The sequence below is a fragment of the Lepus europaeus genome, chromosome 2 (assembly GCF_033115175.1).
Source record: "Lepus europaeus isolate LE1 chromosome 2, mLepTim1.pri, whole genome shotgun sequence".
Lineage (NCBI taxonomy): Eukaryota > Metazoa > Chordata > Mammalia > Lagomorpha > Leporidae > Lepus > Lepus europaeus.
Genome location: NC_084828.1, coordinates 151,060,600 through 151,077,790, shown reverse-complemented (window position 1 = coordinate 151,077,790; position 17,191 = coordinate 151,060,600). Strand labels below are relative to the sequence as shown.

Genomic DNA, 17,191 nt, shown 5'->3' with positions numbered 1-17,191 from the left:
AGTGCTGGCCCAGCTCCGCCACGCTGACGCCGCACGGTACCCAGAACCCTGGCCCGCTCTGAGCCTCCGCTGGCTCTCTGTCCCGGGAGGGCGGTGGGTGGGATGGGCCCCTTTCGGCTGTCACGTGCCGTGCTTCTAGGCCAGAGTGCCACCCACCAAGGCCTACAAACTCTCATAAAGCTCCGTGTCAGATGCCACTTGCCCTGAATGTTTTAGGAGCTGGTGGCCAAGCCCTTGGGCTGCCGTGGGCTCTTGCTCCTGAGTGTAAGGTGCTCCCCGATTTCCAGAATGAGTGAGGAAGGGGGGCTGCCCCTGCCGCTCTGCCCTAACAGGCTCTGCCTTTCTCTCTGCCAGGGACAGAAGGGAGACAGCGGACTCATGGGCCCGGCCGGCAAGCCTGGGCCTCCTGGTCAACCTGGTCGCCCAGGGCCAGCAGGGCCGCCAGGGCCGCCAGGCACCCCCTCTGCAGGTAAGAGCCGCGCTCGGCACAAGGTTCCAGGTGGAAGCCGCCAGAGGCACTTTAATATCGTTGTGTTAAGCCCTCCACAGCGGGGCATTCTGGTGTTTTAAAGAACAGAGAGAGGGAATAAAAAGAAAAAACATTACATTAGTGACTTGTTATTTTTAAAGAAATAACAGGCACATAATTCATCAACTGACACCTTTTTCCAGAAACACATACTTCATGACTCTGCTTTTTTTTTTTTTTAGGATTTATTTTAGTTTTATTTGAAAGAGTTACACAGAGAGAGGAGAGGCAGAGACAGAGAGAGAGAGGTCTTCCATCCAATGGTTCACTCCCCAAGTGGCCGCAATGGCGGGAGTTGCACTGATCTGAAGCCAGGAGCTTCTTCCTGGTCTCCCACACAGGTGCAGGGGCCCAAGGACTTGGGCCATCTTCTACTGCTTTCCCAGGCCATAGCAGAGAGCTGGATCGGAAGTGGAGCTGTCGGGTCTCGAACCAGCGCCCATATGGGATACCGGCGCTTCAGGCCAGGGCGTTAACTCACTGCGCCACAGCAATGGCCCCTGTTTTTCTTAAACCTAGAAGTCACGATGCCATCTCCCCGGCCCTGTGTCTGTTTGCGTTCACTGTAGCAAGAGATTGCTGAGAAACAGCTGAAAGTCTACAGCTCAGGGCGGCGTCGCTCGGGTGCCGCTTTGCTCAGCCTCGCTGAGTTTGTGAGCTGAGCCCTTCCTTTTGGTCCCTTGTCTCTCCTCGCTGCGCCCCTAGAGCCCACCCCCTGTGTAACTGCAGCATTGCTGAGTCCCAGGAGGCTGCTCAGCGACCTTTGTCCTCGAGTATACAACAGAAAGCAATTTTTATTCCAACTTTGTTCTAAGGCAAAGGAAAGCACTTTAAAATTTTCACAGGGTATGTCTCCCCAGTGTACCCCATCAGGGGATGCTAAGAAATGTCCTATCTTGTCAGAACCTTTACACCAAATCGAAGCTGACTCAGAGCCTTCAGCCTGCCAGGGTGCCGGGAAAATTCAACTTCCGGTGTTTGCAGGGTGGGAGGGTGTTAGGGGGGTTCTCTCCACGCCTCCAGCTGGCCGTGGAGGGCGCAGCACAGGTCCTGGCAGATAATGACAGAAGTCAGAGAGGGTTCCTCCTGCCCTTGATCAACCCTCCCAGCTCAGAAGCACCTGCTGGCCAGGCCCACGTGGTCCCTGGATGCCTGGCCTTGGCTGTCCTCATGGGCACCTGGGCAGTTCCAAGGCCAGGCATTCTGCTCCCGAGGTGACTTCCCCAACAGCGTCCCCCTCCGCCACGCTGTTCTTTCTGAGTCCTCCCACCTCCCCAGGATCCAGGGGTCCCCACCTCCCAGGGTGCAGGGAGCTCCCTCCTCCACTTGCTAAGAGAACTGGGCTGGAGATGTTGCATGCCTGTTTCTGTGACTTGGCCGAGGGACCCCTCCACTGCTCCTCGCCTTCCTTGGTTCTGGCTTGCGTGTGACTTTGCTGCGTGACCATGAGTGGCCAACTCTGGTGACTGCGAGCGTGGCCGAAGCCTAGGCTCTGGTGGCCCTTGAGTGCTTAGGGGGTCACAAGACAGAGGCGTAGTCTGGGAGCGTGGGGGTTGTAGAAGGGTGGTCCTTAGCAGACAGAGGCCTTAAAGGTCCCACCAAGTTTGTCCACTTGTAAGGCATTCTGGCTCTCTCCCGGGGCACGTGCTTGCGTGCGAAGGGCAGGGCCGCTGTTTGGCAGTGCCAGCTCTGGAGCGTGGCAACCCCAACGTTCCGCAGGCCTGGCGGAGTCCTGCCTCCTCCCCCTTCCAGTAAGCCCCCTCCCTCCCTCCCTCCCTCTCTCCCACCACTCCCCAGGGGACGTCCTGCTCTCTGCTGGGTGGGAACCTACTGCTGTCACCCTTGAGCCCCCAGCAGACTCTTCCGCTTCTGTCAAAGCCCCGTCTCCAGCGCGGCCTCCCATGACCACTGAAAGGGCGGCTCTCCGGGGGTGACTGATGTGCAGGGCGGGGTCTGATACTAGGCCAGTGGGGTACGTGTCATGGGTGGAGCGTGGACCATCTCTTTGGGCTGGCATCACCTCTCCACGCCTGCCTTTGAATCACTTCCTTTTTTTTTTGAAGATTTATTTATTTACTTGAAAGAGTTACACACACAGAGAGAAAGAGAGAGAGAGAGAGAGAGAGGTCTTCCATCTGCTGGTTCACTCTCCATTGGTGCAACAACTGGAGCTGTGCCAATCCGAAGCCAGGAGCTTTTTCTGGGTCTCCTTCGTGGGTTGCAGGGGCCCAAGCACTTGGGCCATCTTCTGCTGCTTTCCCAGGCCATAGCAAGGAGCTGGATCCGAAGTGGACTCGAACTGGCGCCTGTATGGGATGCCAGCACTAAGACGGTGGCTTTTCCGGTTATGCCACAGCGCCGGCCCCGTCACTGCCTTTCTAAGAACTCCAAGAGTGAGGGGCTGACGAGGAGAAAGGCGAACGGGGGCAGCGATCCTGCTGATCCTGCTGCTCGGGAAAATCTGGCGGTGGGAAGAGCAGGGGAGGAAGGTGTTTACGAGAGAAGGTGTTTACAGCCCTGCCCTGGGCCAGGACCAGTGGTAGTAATGCGGACTCAGAACCGGTCCCCAGTGACTCCTAAGGCTGCCAGGGAAAGCCGGCCCTGGAAGTCCCATCGTCCGAGGGAGCAGGTGGCTTCCTGCCCCCAGGACTGTGCTCACGACTGCCCCCCACCCGGACCCCAATCCGTCGGGTACCATCCGTGGGCTCTGGAGCCTGCACACCTGCCCTGCCCAAGTCCCGTCCTTTCTTTAGCGATCGGAACTTGGAGCCTTGAGAGAAGGGGCTTCTGCAGGTCACCATGCCCCGCGCACGGCCCCCCCTCCCCCGCAGCCGCTGCAGATGGGTGTGTGCGTCCCCTCCTGACCCGCTGTCTCTGCAGCCGGTGGAAGCGGGAGGCTCCCGGGCCAAGGCGGAGAGCCAGGTACGCCGCCTGCAGGGTGGCGTCGAGGTCAAGGTAGGGAAGTTGGGCTGCCGTGCCCTTCGGAGCTGCCTGGCAGGAAACGGGCAGGGTAACGGATGCACCTCGGACAGCTGGGAGGAAGCGGCGGCGAAAGTGCAGCCGTGGCAGCAGGCTGCCTGCCACATCCTGCCGGGTCCTGGTGCCCAGAGCCAGGCCAGAGGGTGCAGGGGGAGGTAGCGGCGTGGGAGCTTTCGCACTCCTGGGTCCCAGGGCGAGAGGGGCTGCGGGGCAGGGAGGGAAGGAGGGCAGCGTGCCTTTCGGATGTAATTTGCGCTAACTAGGTTACACACTGGGCCGAGCCCTTCCTGCCCCCAGACAGGATGTAAGTGGATCAGTGTGGTACCTGGGGACTGCCAGCTTCCTGAGGGCATCCGTCTTCCTGGCCGTTGGACTTGAGGGCGGCATGGTGTTAATTAAGCCAAGCAGGAGCTCAAATCTCAGCCTCTTTGCTCATTAGCTGGCTAATGGGACAGGCTCCTGACCCGCTAAGACACGGTGCGTGCGGGAGGAGCCCGCTGGGGGCACAGAACATTCCAGAAGGCTGCTCCAAGGCTCCTCTTACATCCGTGTCTACGGAGCATTCCCACTTCATTCTCCCCAGGTGTTTCGTTACCCACAATGCCCCGGGGCTGCTGCGGTCTCCATCTCTCTGGGCTCCTGTGGAAGTCAGAGTTGTGTCCCTGACCCTTGTTAGGACAGACCGCCCTGGCGCGGCGCAGGCAGTGGGCAGACCTCGCCTCATCTTGGGTCATCAGCCTTCTAATCCTGGACGCACCTGCCAGCCAGCTCAGGGGGTCTTGGGGGGTCAGGAGCTTCCTTGGGGGGCCCCCTCTCCAGCTGTAGCTGCCACCCCAGGGTCCTGACTGGCTGTGTCACCTGGCGTAATTTTAGTTCCTGTCTTTCTGGGACCTGTGCTCATGTTCCCAGGGCCGCTGGCCAGGTGTCACACCCCCTGAAACCCACCCCCTCCTCGCTTTACCACGAGGAGGGCTGTGTCTTTATTTCTGTTGGCGCCATCTTTGCTTCTCCTTCCCCTCTTCCTTTGGGAGGGCCCCGGCACCAGCTACAGTGTGATTTCGAGGTTTTTTGAAGACCTTCTCTCTCCAGTTAGCTGGTGCACTTTCGTCTGTTCTCTGATGCCTTCAGTCATCAAACACAGCCCAGACCTGAACTGTGTGTTGAGCCCCAGGGGATGTGAACAGGCACCAGCCCTGCCCCGCGGGGCGTGGCGCCCTGCTCCGTGGGGCGTGGCCCTGGTCGAGACTGTCTCCCAGTACAGAGGGTCAGCGTGGACATTCGAACAAGGCTTCCCCCAGGGAGTGACGTCTGGGCTCAGATCAGCAGGGAGTTAGGAGGCACCCAGGGAGGGAGGGAGGAAGAGTGATGGCGGGGGTGGGGGTGGGGTGGTGAACGTGCCTGTGCAATGTGATATTTCCTAAGGCCACGAGTTCTCAGCCTTGGGGCACACCGGAGGCACAGTGCAGACGCCTCCGTCCTGTGGTCGGGTACTCGGCCCCGGGCTGGGCGGGGCCCCGGGCATCGGGGCTCTCTAAAGTCCAGGCAGGAGCTGCTGTCCGAGGATTTCTCCCACACTGGGAGAGAGCCCCCTTCCTGGTGTGCTCTTTCCAGGGCGTGTCCTCACTTTCTCGGGATCAGAGGGCCCTAACGGGGCTGAGCGTTTGCAGACGTTCCCTTTTCTCCCAGAACAAGCCCGAGAAACGCACCCTTGGCTGTTTGTCCGTATATAAGAGGCAGCAACAACAGGAACCTCGTCAGGCAGCAGTACGTTTGTCTAAGATGCTGCCTGCTGCTGCTCACTGATAATGGGTCTAAACAAACAAGGCCTGGTTTTTCTTCAACAAGGACATCCAGAGGTGGACAGTAACTGGCTTTAGTTCAGCCTGTGTCAGTGTCAGAGCCCTAGGCCCCAGAAGCCTCTTGTCTTTCCTTAATGTGTACTTTATGGCTCATACTTCTTACTTCATGGCTGCAAAAGGGCTGCTGCAGCACCAGACTGATTCCAAGGCAGGGAGGAGGGGGAAACTATGTCTCCTACTAGCTTGTATCTCTTCCCTCCCCTCCACATCTTGGATACAAATCATCTCTTTGAACCTCTCCTAACTTGCTGTGGGTTTGAACCCTTCTGTTGAAAGGGCTGCTCCCATCTCGCCAGGCTGTTTGGTTTTCTGCCTTTGGCTCTGGTAACACAGCAGTCTGTTGCTTCCTAGGACAACTTGTGACGGGACCCAAGGGGGAAAGAGGCTTTCCCGGGCCTCCAGGAAGATGTCTCTGCGGCCCGCCCCTGAATGTGAATAACCCTTCCTACGGGGAATCCGCGTATGGGCCCAGCTCCCCGCGAGTTCCTGTGGTAAGGTCCCCTGTGTGTGTGGGGCCGCCGGCCGCTGTCTGGTAGAGTGCCGCGCCCCCCTGAATCTGGGCACACCCTGCGTTATCAGAACATCAGATGAAAACACGCCAGTTTCCCCGTGATGATGGTCCATGCGGGCTCTTTGCAGAGAGTGACTTTGATTTATACAAACAGGCTGTGTGCGAGTCGTCTCGGCTGAAATCCCACCATGCCACTACCATGTAGTGGGACCACCACCATGCAGGACCACCACCATGCCATTACCACGCTGTAAATGCCATTCTCAACTTTTGATAACAACGTAATAGCAGAACAAAGTGTGTAATGAGCTCGCATACCCTTCACCGGGCCTTCCCAATCACCAGCTCTCGGCTCACGCCAGCCCCCTAGCACCCTAGCGACGTGCACCCTGGACAGGAAGTCATCACAAACCCCGCCCCCGTCCTGGGTATTCCTGGGTATTCCTGGGTCACTCCCCAGCTTGCCGCTCGCCTAGGCAACAGCGTTGGGATTGCTCCGAGGAGGCCCATTGTTGGGATCATTTCCGGATGTGAAATGACTTACTGGAGGCCGTCACCTCTTAGTCCAGGTCCCGGGAGTATTTAAAATGCCTGCGAGGGAGGTGCTGTAACTTCAGACTTGGACCCTAGGGACGGGCGAGGTGGTAGGAAGTGGACGCCGGCACGCTGGCCCGTGCAGATGTGTGTTCTCGAACATTCACCGGTGCCTTCCCTGGCAGATCTTTGTGGTCAACAACCAGGAGGAGCTGGAGAGGCTGAGCACCCAGAACGCCATTGCCTTCCGCAGAGACCAGAGGTCGCTGTACTTCAAGGACAGCCTTGGCTGGCTCCCCATCCAGGTGCCCCGCCGCCCCTACCCAGGACACAGGCGCACCCTTGGGCAGGGGGACCGGAAGGAGCCGCACTCGCTCCGTGCCTCAGCTTTCTATGTGGTGTCTGTATCCGCGTCCCGCCAGGCGGCCAATCTTGCTTTTAGATTTAGTTACTTGAAAAGCAGAGCAGCAGAGAGGGAGACAGATATGGATAACAGAGACAGAGATAGAAAAAGAGATCAAGATCTTACTTCTGCTGGTTCACTCCCCAGATGGCTGCAACAGCCAGGGCTGGCCCAGGGCCAAAGCCAAGAGCCTTGACCTCCATCGGGGTCTCTCTTCCGCCCCCTTCCCAGGTGCATTGGCAGGGAGCTGGGTGGGAAGCAGCGGAGCCAGGGCTGCACACCCAGCACTCCGATATGGGATGTCAGCATCCCAGGAGGTGGTTTAACCCACGTGCCTCAAGACCCACCCGGGCTGCCATCTTCCTGGGACCCAGCACGCCCCCAGCCAAGAGCTCTGGGCCGCAGGGGAGGAGCACCTTTCCCACCCCCCGGGAGGAAGCAGAGCATGGATCCCCAGGGCCAGCGGCCGCGCTGCCTCCTGGCTGCCCGGCTGAGCCATCCTCTGGTTAACACCGTCTCTCTCTGGCCAGCTCACCCCTTTCTACCCAGTGGATTACACCATAGACCATCACGGCACCTGTGGGGACGGGGTCCTGCAGCCGGGGGAGGAGTGTGATGATGGCAACACCGATGAGGGTGACAGCTGCATCCGTGAGTGTGGCGCAGCCTGGGGGGGGGGGGGCGCAACAGCCCGTGGGGGTGGGGGTGTGGGGCGAGCCCTGGCCGCCAGCTCGGCGTGGGGGGAGGGGGGAGGATGTTCTAGAGCCGGGGAGGGGCTTCCACCTCCTGAGCACTTCAGCGGGGGTGGCAGTCAGGGGCCTGGTCCCAGATCCTGCCTCTCCCCGACTCCCACTTCTTGGAAACCCGCATTCAGGGCCAGGCACTGTCTTCCTGTGCTGGAGAGAGAGGCAAAAGGTAGAGGCCCGACGGAATAGGGGCTCCCTTTTCCCCAGGCCGAGCTCTAGGCGCAAGGCCCGCTCCTAGGCCGCAGGGCAGGCTGGCGGGATGGAGCGCCAGGTGCAGCCGGGAGCCTCACTGCCCTGCGCGGTCCCCTGGGCCCGATGCGACCAGCAGCTGTCTCACTGAACCTTTCTGGGGCATGTGAGGCACAGTGACCCTCCTGCCCTTGAGACGCTGGGCGGTATGGTGGCAGTGCCGAGAGGGGCGTGGGTGGCCGGGGTGGGCTCTGTCGGTGCGTCCGTGCACTGTCCCATGGCGCTTCTGGGGGGAACAACACTGGGAGACTGGCCTTGCCTGAGGTGGCCTCTGCTGCTGGCCCAGACCCCACGAGTAAGCGCACATGAGCGTGAACCGCACTGCCACGCCCCTCCCTGTGTGACAGCTGAGGGCTCTGCTGAAGGGCAGGTGGTTCCCCAGGGACTCGAAGCTGAGCCCACCCCTCTCCTCCACCTGGGGCGCTCTCTGGCGGCACCCAGTGTCCCGGTGTCACAGGACCCGGGGAGTGAACCAGCGACGTTCCTGTCCACAGTGGTCAGTGGAGGCCGTGGGGCCAACGGGGAGACCCCTCGAGAGTCAGAAGCTGCGTGGAGGGCAGGCCTCGGGCTGACGTGATGCCCCGGCCTTGTCCTTTGGGCGGGGCGTCCCCCAGCCCCGCCCCCTCTCACGGCTGTGCTTGCTTGGGTCTGGTCCCCTCAGGCTGTCGCCGGGCCTACTGTGGAGACGGTCACCGACACGAGGGCGTGGAGGACTGTGACGGCTCCGACTTTGGCTACCTGACCTGTGAGACCTATCTCCCTGGGTAGGCAGCCCCCCCCCCCCCCCAGCCATGGAAGCCCTCCTCCCGGCCCCTCCCCCACCAGTGTGCCTTCTCTCTCTGCTGGTTCACTCCCCAAACGGCCACAGTGACCTGGACTGGGCCAGGCCGAAGCCAAGAACTCCATCCTGGTCTCCCCCGTGGCTGCAGGGGCCCAGGGACTTGAACCATCTTCTGCTCTCCCAGGCCACAGCAGAGAGCTGGATGGGTAGTGAGGGGGTGGGGACTCGAGCCAGCGTTCCTGGGGGACACTGCCAGCCTCACAGGCGGCAGCCTACCCCCCTGTGCCACAGCGCTGCCCGCCCTGCACACAGGTGTTCCAGAGCCTTCTCCCATCCCTGGTACTCTGAGGACACAGAGGGATGGTGATGAAAACAGCCTGTGGGCGGGCAGCAGCAGCCACATCAGCACCCGGCACAGGCTCAGTGGGAGCAGCTTGTGGACCTGAGGCTGAGCTGGGCAGACATGGCCACCAGGCAGGCTCTGCCCCACTGTTGCCTTGGGAGCCCTCTGTGCCTAGTGGTTACCATGGCTCTGTGTGCCTTGTGGGCGGGGCCTTGCAGAGGATCGTGTGGCTCTGTAACCCTCGCCTTTTGGAAGGCCCTGCCCTCTTGTACCCCACTGCACGCGGGGGTCTTACCAGCATTCATGTGCCATTCCGCTGGTGTGGTGTGCACATGTGTGTCTCGGGGTTATGTCAGCAGCATGGACCGCACTGCCCGATGGGGCAGCCCCCATCACATTGAACCTACTTAGAATTAATTCAAGAACCCAGGGGCCCCACGTGGCGGGTAGCTGCCATCTTGGACTGCGTAGACACTGACCCTTAGCACCCATCCAGTGCTTCTCACGGGCGAGGAGAGGAGCATCCCACCTAGATGCCCACTCCCGCACCCAGCTCCCTCGGCTGGGGCCCATGGGAGAAATCCCAGCAACTGACTCAACTCCTCAGCCTAGATGAATAGAAAACCAGAATGCTTGGCCCCCGGCCCCACGTGGCAGCAGGAGTTGCGCTGTGATGAGGATTGCCCAGAAGTCACCACAGTGGCCCCTTAGAACTCGGCAGGAGCTCCTCTGCCTGCTGCCCACCTCCACCCTGACCCTGACCCTGACCCTGACCCTGACCGTGCCCTTGCCTCCTTCAGGTCGTACGGGGACCTGCGGTGCACGCAGTACTGCTACATCGACTCCACGCCCTGCCGCTACTTCACGTGAGGCCTGCCCCCCTCGCCACTGGCAGCAGCTCCGCCCTCCTCCAGCTGGTCTGCTGCTGTCCCGGGCTAGCTCCCACCAACCTTTGTGCGACACAAACAGGGACAGATGCTCGCTACTAAGATGTGCTTGTCACTCATTCTGACCGGAAGAATTTAGGACCACTGTATCCTGTCTTAATCTGAAGTTCTGGGAAACCTGCACGCCCACGCTGGAACTGTCCCCATCGCTCCTACGCGGCCGGATGGCCGGCCACCAGCTGCCCTTTCTCTTGGGGAATGTCGCCGGCCCCGGGCCGTGGATCGGCTTTGCACTGTTAGACCCTCTTAGACCTGTGGGGCTGCTGCGGTGTGTTCTGATCTGTTCTGGGGAGGCCGGTGTCCAGGCCCCCCAACCTCCGGACCCCTGCACACGTGGGCATTCCCAGCCAGAGCAAGGCCTGGGAGCCACAGGCTGAGACAGGACATGTTCTCTTGGTGTGGCTCTCACTGCACACCCACGGAGGATCCCCCAGCCGAGCCTCAGGTGGGCGGGGCTCCCAGGAAGAGACCCAACCATGAAAAGTACTGAGGCTCACCCCGAGGAGAGGGAGGTGGCTCACCAGGCCCCTTGCCATGTGAGAATGGCCCAAAGGGAAACAGCCAGCATCATCTGGACCTTGTGGCTCCCTCTGCACTTTGACTTCCGATGTGTGTGCGAATGCCCGTCGTGTCCACTTCCTGCTGGGGAGATCCACCGGGCAGGTGCTGAGCCCGCCCTCTAGGCAGAGACTGTTCCTGTCCCAGCGCCACCTCCTTGCTCCCTGCGAACTCCCGGGAAGCGCCCCGTGGCGCACCTGTGTCTGCGGCCCGCGCCGTGTGCTGGATGGATGTCTCCCCCTGCTGGAGGACGGCTGCGCTGCATGTGTGTGAGCTGCCTCCCAACCGCCAGCGTCCTGAGCGCGGCTTGGCTGGCTTGGTGTGCCCCGCACCGCACCACACTTCGGATGGGACTTGCCCGTTTGTTGCCAGGCCAAGAGGCACCCCTGGGCTGTGGCACGAAGCTGTTCAGTGAGCCTGAGTGCTGGGGACTCAGCAGGCAGGAGTGGGCATCTCGTGGCCAAGCCGTGTGTGCAGAGGTGGGCGCGCCAGGCAGCCTGGCCCCGCCGCCTCTCCTGCAGGCCCTGGGAGATTTGCCTCCAAGCTGCTGCCATCACCGTGAGGCTTCGGATGGGAAGTGGAGAAATAAAGGCCGTTCCTTTACCACCGTGGCTCTCTCTTCCTTACGGGGATGGGCCAGCCTTGCAGCACTGCTGGGGAGAGTGAGGGGGTCTGGGTTCAGTCTGCTTCCCGGGATCTGCAGAGGGTTCTAGAAGGTGGCAGCAACCCAGCCTCCTCAGGGAAGAGAGAGGAAGCTGGGGCCAGGGATGCCGTGGGACTTGGCCAAGGTCACAAAGCCTGGGGTTGCCAGCCCCGCCCTGTCCGCATGCCTTGTGTTAGGACCTTGTTTAGGACAGGATGGAGATCCAGGTCCTCCTTGGAACCTGGCCAAGAAGGGTGGCAGGATGCCACTCTGTACCCTCCCCATGGCAAGGAGCCCATGGGGCCGAGGCGATGTGACGGCCGAGGCTGGCCTGGCCCCCTTCTAGACTGTGTTCCAATACCCAGTAAACCACAGCCTCCTGCCCAAGTGGCCCTAAGCCCGTGTCCAGGGCCTGTGCAGGCCTCTTCCTGTGCCTGCCCTCCTGGGTATGGCCCATGCCCACCACTAAGCCTGAGGGGCGGGGACAGGGAGGAGCCGATTGTAGGGACTGCAGACTGAGGCTTCCACCGGTGCACAAGGCCCCCTCTCAGCGTGGGGAGGGCAGGGGTAAGAAAAGCAGGGGCCCGGCCCCACCCTGCCCTGCAGCCACACGCGGGCACAGGCGCTTGCGGAACCCACTCACAGCAAGTTCAAACCTGGCCTCGGAGCCCTGTGGAGATTTCTCCATAAGGTAGGCAGGCAGACGTGTTTAATCAGCACTTGTGGGTTGGATTGTAGCGTAGATAGTTAGACACTGGGTATGCGAGTGACACCTATACTCTCATCTGGACCTGCAGCCTTGGGGTGGGCCTGTCTCCTGCTGTCTCCAGGGAAGATTCTGAAAGGCACCGGTGTGAAAGGATTCAAGGCCTTTGGCTTTTTGAAATGGCAGAGGAGAGATCAGGGAAGATGTAGCCCCCCGAGCCCTTCCCGGAAACGCTACCTTTGGGATGTAGGGAGCAGGTTCCCTGGGAGCATAAGCGGGTAACGTGCTGCCTTGGGCCCCCGGAAGTGAGCCAGGCAGGCACGGGGCAGTATCCAGCAGGTCCCCTGTCCCAAGCAAACGTTGCCCGGGATACCGGGGCTGGAAGGACACCAACAAGGAGGCTGGGCTCCTGCCCCGACCTGTGGCTCAGCCCTTCTCACAGCCTCCGGATCTGTGCCTGGAAGAGACTTCAGAGCACAGAGGAGCTGCCGAGGCTGTCACATGGAATGGCAGACAGGATCCGAGAAGCGGTTGGTGGCTGTGCCGCTCCAGACTCTTCGGTTTGCAAGAAACGGAAAATCCAAAGTGAAAAAAAAAACACAGGATGGCATTATTTGGCTCATGGGGCTTGAGAAGTCCAATGGGGCAGGGGGCGGGGGCGGGGGCGGGGTGGGAAGAGATCAGGCCTGATTCAGTCAAGGCTCCCGCCCCGTTTCTCTGCTTTGTTTCTGTTGAGCTGTGGGGTGTATAAGTCCAGTGCTGCAGGTTCGGGCTCATGCCTGCACCCTGCAATAGCCAGAGAAAGCCAGGATGTCTGCTCCAATGGCTTTCAAGAAAGTCCTTGCCTTGAGGCTCCTCGGCCTGATTTGGAGTCACATGCCTACCCCCCAACTCACTCCTGGTCTCCGAGGCCCGGTGCCTGCTCATTGAATTGGAGCTGGACCATGGCAGCAACAGCCAAGTCTCCAGGAGCACTGTGGGGCACCCACTGTCCTTTCTGGAGGTCCTCTCTGCTCTCCTGGCTCCTTTTGGGTAGGAGCAGGTGCTAAGCCGCTTGGGGCAGATGTGGGAGAAGACTGGCCTTGGTCTACTCGGGGAGGTAGGGAAAGACATGGTGAGATGTGCAGAATAAAACAGAAGATTTGCATTTGTGCATTTGGGGTCGAAGCCTGAAGCCTGGCTCCGTCACTAACTCGCCGCTTAATTGTCCTGTGTCATCGACTGAACTTGTCTGGGCAGACCGGCAGGTAGGGTCCCTGACTCGCCGCAGGCATCTCAGCCAAGCCAGAGACGAGCTGGTGACAGGATTTGGGAAGCGACAGGATTTAGGCAGACTGTGAATGGAGCAGGCTGTGTAGAAAGGGCCCAGGCTGCAGAGTGGAGCCAGGACCCGATTCCTTTGAGGACTAGGAGTTAAGCTAAATAAGGAATGGTGCACTTGGAAACCAACCCCCGGGAGCTGTGCCTCTAGCTTAGAAGCGGCGGCTGCCTCTGTGGGTCAGAGTGACTCAGATCTTCCAGGCAAGCTCGGCCGGTTCCCTCCTCGCTGATGGCATTTCCAGCTGCGAAAGTCTCACAGCCCATGCTTTCCATCCCAGCGTTTCACAATGGTAGCAGTGACAAGGTGAGACTGGGGACGTCCTTACAAAGAATGCGCCAGTTGGGGCCAGCACTGTGGCCTAGCGGGTAAAGCTGCCGCCTACAGTGTCGGTATCCCATATGGCGCCAGTCCTACCCTGGCTGCTCTGCTTCCGATCCAACTCTCTGCTATGGCCTAGGAAAGCAGTGGAAGATGGCCCAAGTTGTTGGGCCCTTGCACCTACGTGGGAGACCTGGAAGAAGCTCCAGGCTCCTGGCTTCAGATCCACACAGCTCCAGCCATTGCGGCCATCTGGGCAGTGAACCAGCAGATGGAAGACCTCTCTCTCTCTCTCTGCCTCTCTGTAACTCTACCTTTCAAATAAACAAATCTTTAAAAAAGAAAAGAAAAGTAGCAGTCACTCAAAGAGAGCAGTACTAGGACACGTGACACCTGTAGGGGAGGCCCGAGGAGACACACCATGTCTGGTGACCTTGGCAGCTGGCTTGAGCGGAGTGCAGGGACAGTCTGATGAATGGCAGGGCTGTCCGGACTGCCTCTTTCACTCAGGCAGTGCTGGACTGCTGTGGGCGCTCTCACCACTAACAGAGGCCCTGGCTCTGCTACGCTGAGAGCCAAGGACCCAGGCCAGTCCCGGAGCTCCTTGCCATAGCCAGGGCGGCATGAGGATGGGGCTGTCCTGCCCCACCTGGAAAGCTCTTTGACTGACATCTCGGAAGGAAGCTTGGTAGCTCTAGGAACAGGTGCCTGGGAGTGGGGTAGGACAGACTCTCGAGTGTCTGTGGGACGGACACATGGGCCATCCATCACTCTAACAGGAGCCACAAGTGGGTCACACTGCTAATGAATCTCCAAAGTCATTATAAGGAATGGACCGACATGCACCTGTGACTGCTTCGCGGGAGCTGCCCCCACAGTGCCAATGCAAATTTTCAGTGAAACTGAACTTCCACTTGTGTGGCTTGAGCACCAAGGCAATTGTTATTCCTGAGCAGCCCACCCTTACCCAGAGAGTTTCCAAGAGCAAGATGTATTCTCTTCATGTGGAACAATCCTACAATTCTGAGTCACAAATTGCACAAGAGTGAGTGACCGGCTAGGGACTGCCCAGGCCGACTTCATGCAGCCCCACCCCCACCGAAGGAGGGCGGGAAGACCGCACTTTGCCTTCAGGGGTTCACCTGAGTTCCGCACGGTCTCACAAAGTTCACTTTAAGTCAGACAACTGTGACTGGGTTGTGCCCTCGTGGGTTAAGCTGCTGCCTGCAACACTGGTGTTTTGAGCACCACCCGTTCGAGTCCCAGCTGCACCACTTCCGATCCCGCTCCCTGCTAATGTGCCTGGGAAAACCGTGGAAGACAGCCTGAGTGCTTAGGCCCTGCCACCCACATGGGTGACCCGGATGGAGTTCCATTTTTCTGGCTTCAGCCTGGCCCAGCCCTGGCCATGGAAGCCATTTGGGGAGTGAACCAACAGATGAAGCTGTTTCTTCTCTCCCTCTCTTTCTTCCAAATAAATTTTTAAAAAATCATTTTTTAAAAGAATAAAGGATCAGACAACTACAAGAAGCAGCTTTAATACAGGAAGAAATTAACTATAGCTTCTGCCCTCGGTTTCCCTGGCCTCACCACTTATTATTTGTAGAAATGAAAGGGGGTCACTCAGGGCTGGGCTGTGGCAAAGCAGGTAAAGCTGCTGCCTGCAATGCCGGCATCCCACATGGGAGCTGGTTCGAGTCCCAGCTGCTCCACTTCTGATCCAGCTCTCTGCTATGGCCTGAGAAAGCAGAATATGGACCAAGTGCTTGGGCCCCCTACACCTTCATGAGAGGCCCAGAAAAAGCTCCTGGCTCCTGGCTTTGGATGGGCACAGCTCTGGCCATTGCCAAATCTGGGGAGTGAACCAGCAGATGGAAGACCTCTCTCTCTCTCTCTGCCTCTCGGTAACTTTCAAATAAATAAATAAATAAATAGATCTTAAAAAAAAAAAAAAAAAGGTATGGGGATGTCTCCTGTAGCACTGAGATTTGCTGTGGAAGACACCAGTATGTCATGCAGTTTCAGTGGAGTTGCTGGGCCGCTACAGTTTCTTCAAGGACGATGAAGACATGGCTGGCCCTGCCCCTCCGGCCCCTCCCCCCAGCCCTTTTAGATTTTGGTCTTCAGTGTTCCAACCTATAAACCCATGTACGGTTCTCCATTGCATGCCCCAAACCCTCCTTCTCCTGGGACGAGAGGTCGAAGGCAGATGCGTGGCCAGGGTCATCGTTTGGTCCTGGGGCAGTGGTTCTCAAATGTCAGACTCCTGGAAGGCTTGTCACACAGAGTGGGAGGCCCCACGCCAGAGCTTCTGATTCAGGAGGTCTGGGATGCGGCCTGAGAATTTGCATTTCTTTTTTTTTTAAAGATTTATTTATTTATTCAAAAGTCAGAGTTACACAGAGAGAGGGAGGAGAGGAAGAGAGAGAGAGAGAAGAGAGGTCTTCCATCCACTGGTTCACTCCCCAATTGGCCAAAAAGGTGCCGATCCGAAGCCAGGAGCCAGGAACTTCTTCTGGGTCTCCCACATGGGTGCAGGGGCCCAAGGACTCAAGCCATCTTCCACTGCTTTCCCAGGCCACAGCAGAGAGCTGGATCAGAAGCAGAGCAGCCAGGGCTAGAACTGGCACCCACATAGGATGCCAACGCTTCAGGCCAGGGCGTTAACCCGCTGTGCTGTAGAGCTGGCCCCGAAAATTTGCATTTCTAACAAGGTCTCTGGCTAGCTTCAGAGTCATTGCTTTGGTGAGACTTGCCTTAGAATAATGATAGAAGACCTGAGTAAGAGAATGTGAGAAGGTGGGGACTCTGGCTGAATGGCTTTCTGATCCTCTTCCATTAAAATAGTGAGGTCTGTGCCCCCTCCTCCTGAATCCCTGTGAGTTTTGAACGGCTTTGGCCAAATAGAATACTGTGGCTGTGATGCCGTGTGACTTCCCAGGCTAGAATCTAGAAGGCTATGCAGCTTCTTGGAACTGTCATTCTAGAAGACACCAGTTATCACAGAAGGCGGCTGGCCACTCGGAGACGGCCACATTGCAGAGGCCTGACAGGCCTTGGTTGACGGTCTCGGGTGAGACTGCTTCCAGCCATCCTCACCAAGGTGCCAGACATGTGAGTGAGGTCAACTTGGATCCTTCCATCCAGCCCACACCAGCTGAGTGAGCTCAGGTGAAGCTGCAGGCAGACTTATCCAGCCAAGTTCTTATTCAATTTCTAACCAACAGATTCCATGAGACAAAGCCGTGGTGGTTTGAAGCCACTGTGTTTTGAGGGTAGTTTGTTACTTGGCAATAGATTACTGGCATAGTGTAAGAGAGGCTAGGAGGGAAGCAAACTGCTTGGAGTGACTAGGGGGAGAGGGGAGCCAAGGGGAGCCATTGGTTTGCATCTGGCGCCAGCTGCAGGAGCTGAGAACAGAAACCTGGCTTACCTCCTATGGGGGTTTTTATCTGGCTGGGAAAAAATGCCAGCCCCAAGAAGCACCTTGGAGGGGACTGTGTTCTCAGCCATGATGGAGACATGGGATTGGGTGTGTGGATGTTGTAGCCTGATAATGTAGATTACCAGATTAATAGCCCCAATTCTTACTATCTCTATGTATCCACACCCTTTCCCAATCAGCAGAGTGTATTTCTCTACTCTGTGATTTCTCAACTTGACCCCGTGACTTGCTTTGGTGACACGTTAGCAATTGTGACAGCAGCATTTCCGATTCCCTCTCTCTCCCATCTCTGCCTCTGCCATAACAAGCCTGGGCTAGG

General features: G+C 58.7%; 1 protein-coding gene across 2 annotated transcripts in view; it reads left to right on the top strand.

Annotated features, from left to right (window-relative positions):
• COLQ (collagen like tail subunit of asymmetric acetylcholinesterase) overlaps window positions 1-10,341 on the top strand; it is a 62,277-nt gene extending 51,936 nt beyond the window's left edge. For both annotated transcript variants that reach the window (XM_062179100.1, XM_062179092.1), the window contains exons 12-17: window positions 355-469; window positions 5,719-5,858; window positions 6,598-6,717; window positions 7,346-7,466; window positions 8,472-8,574; window positions 9,735-10,341. In XM_062179100.1, coding sequence (XP_062035084.1) covers window positions 355-469; window positions 5,719-5,858; window positions 6,598-6,717; window positions 7,346-7,466; window positions 8,472-8,574; window positions 9,735-9,804 — 669 coding nt within the window. In that variant the 3' untranslated portion in view covers window positions 9,805-10,341. The remainder of the gene's footprint in view (window positions 1-354; window positions 470-5,718; window positions 5,859-6,597; window positions 6,718-7,345; window positions 7,467-8,471; window positions 8,575-9,734) is intronic.
• Window positions 10,342-17,191: the final 6,850 nt, after the last annotated feature.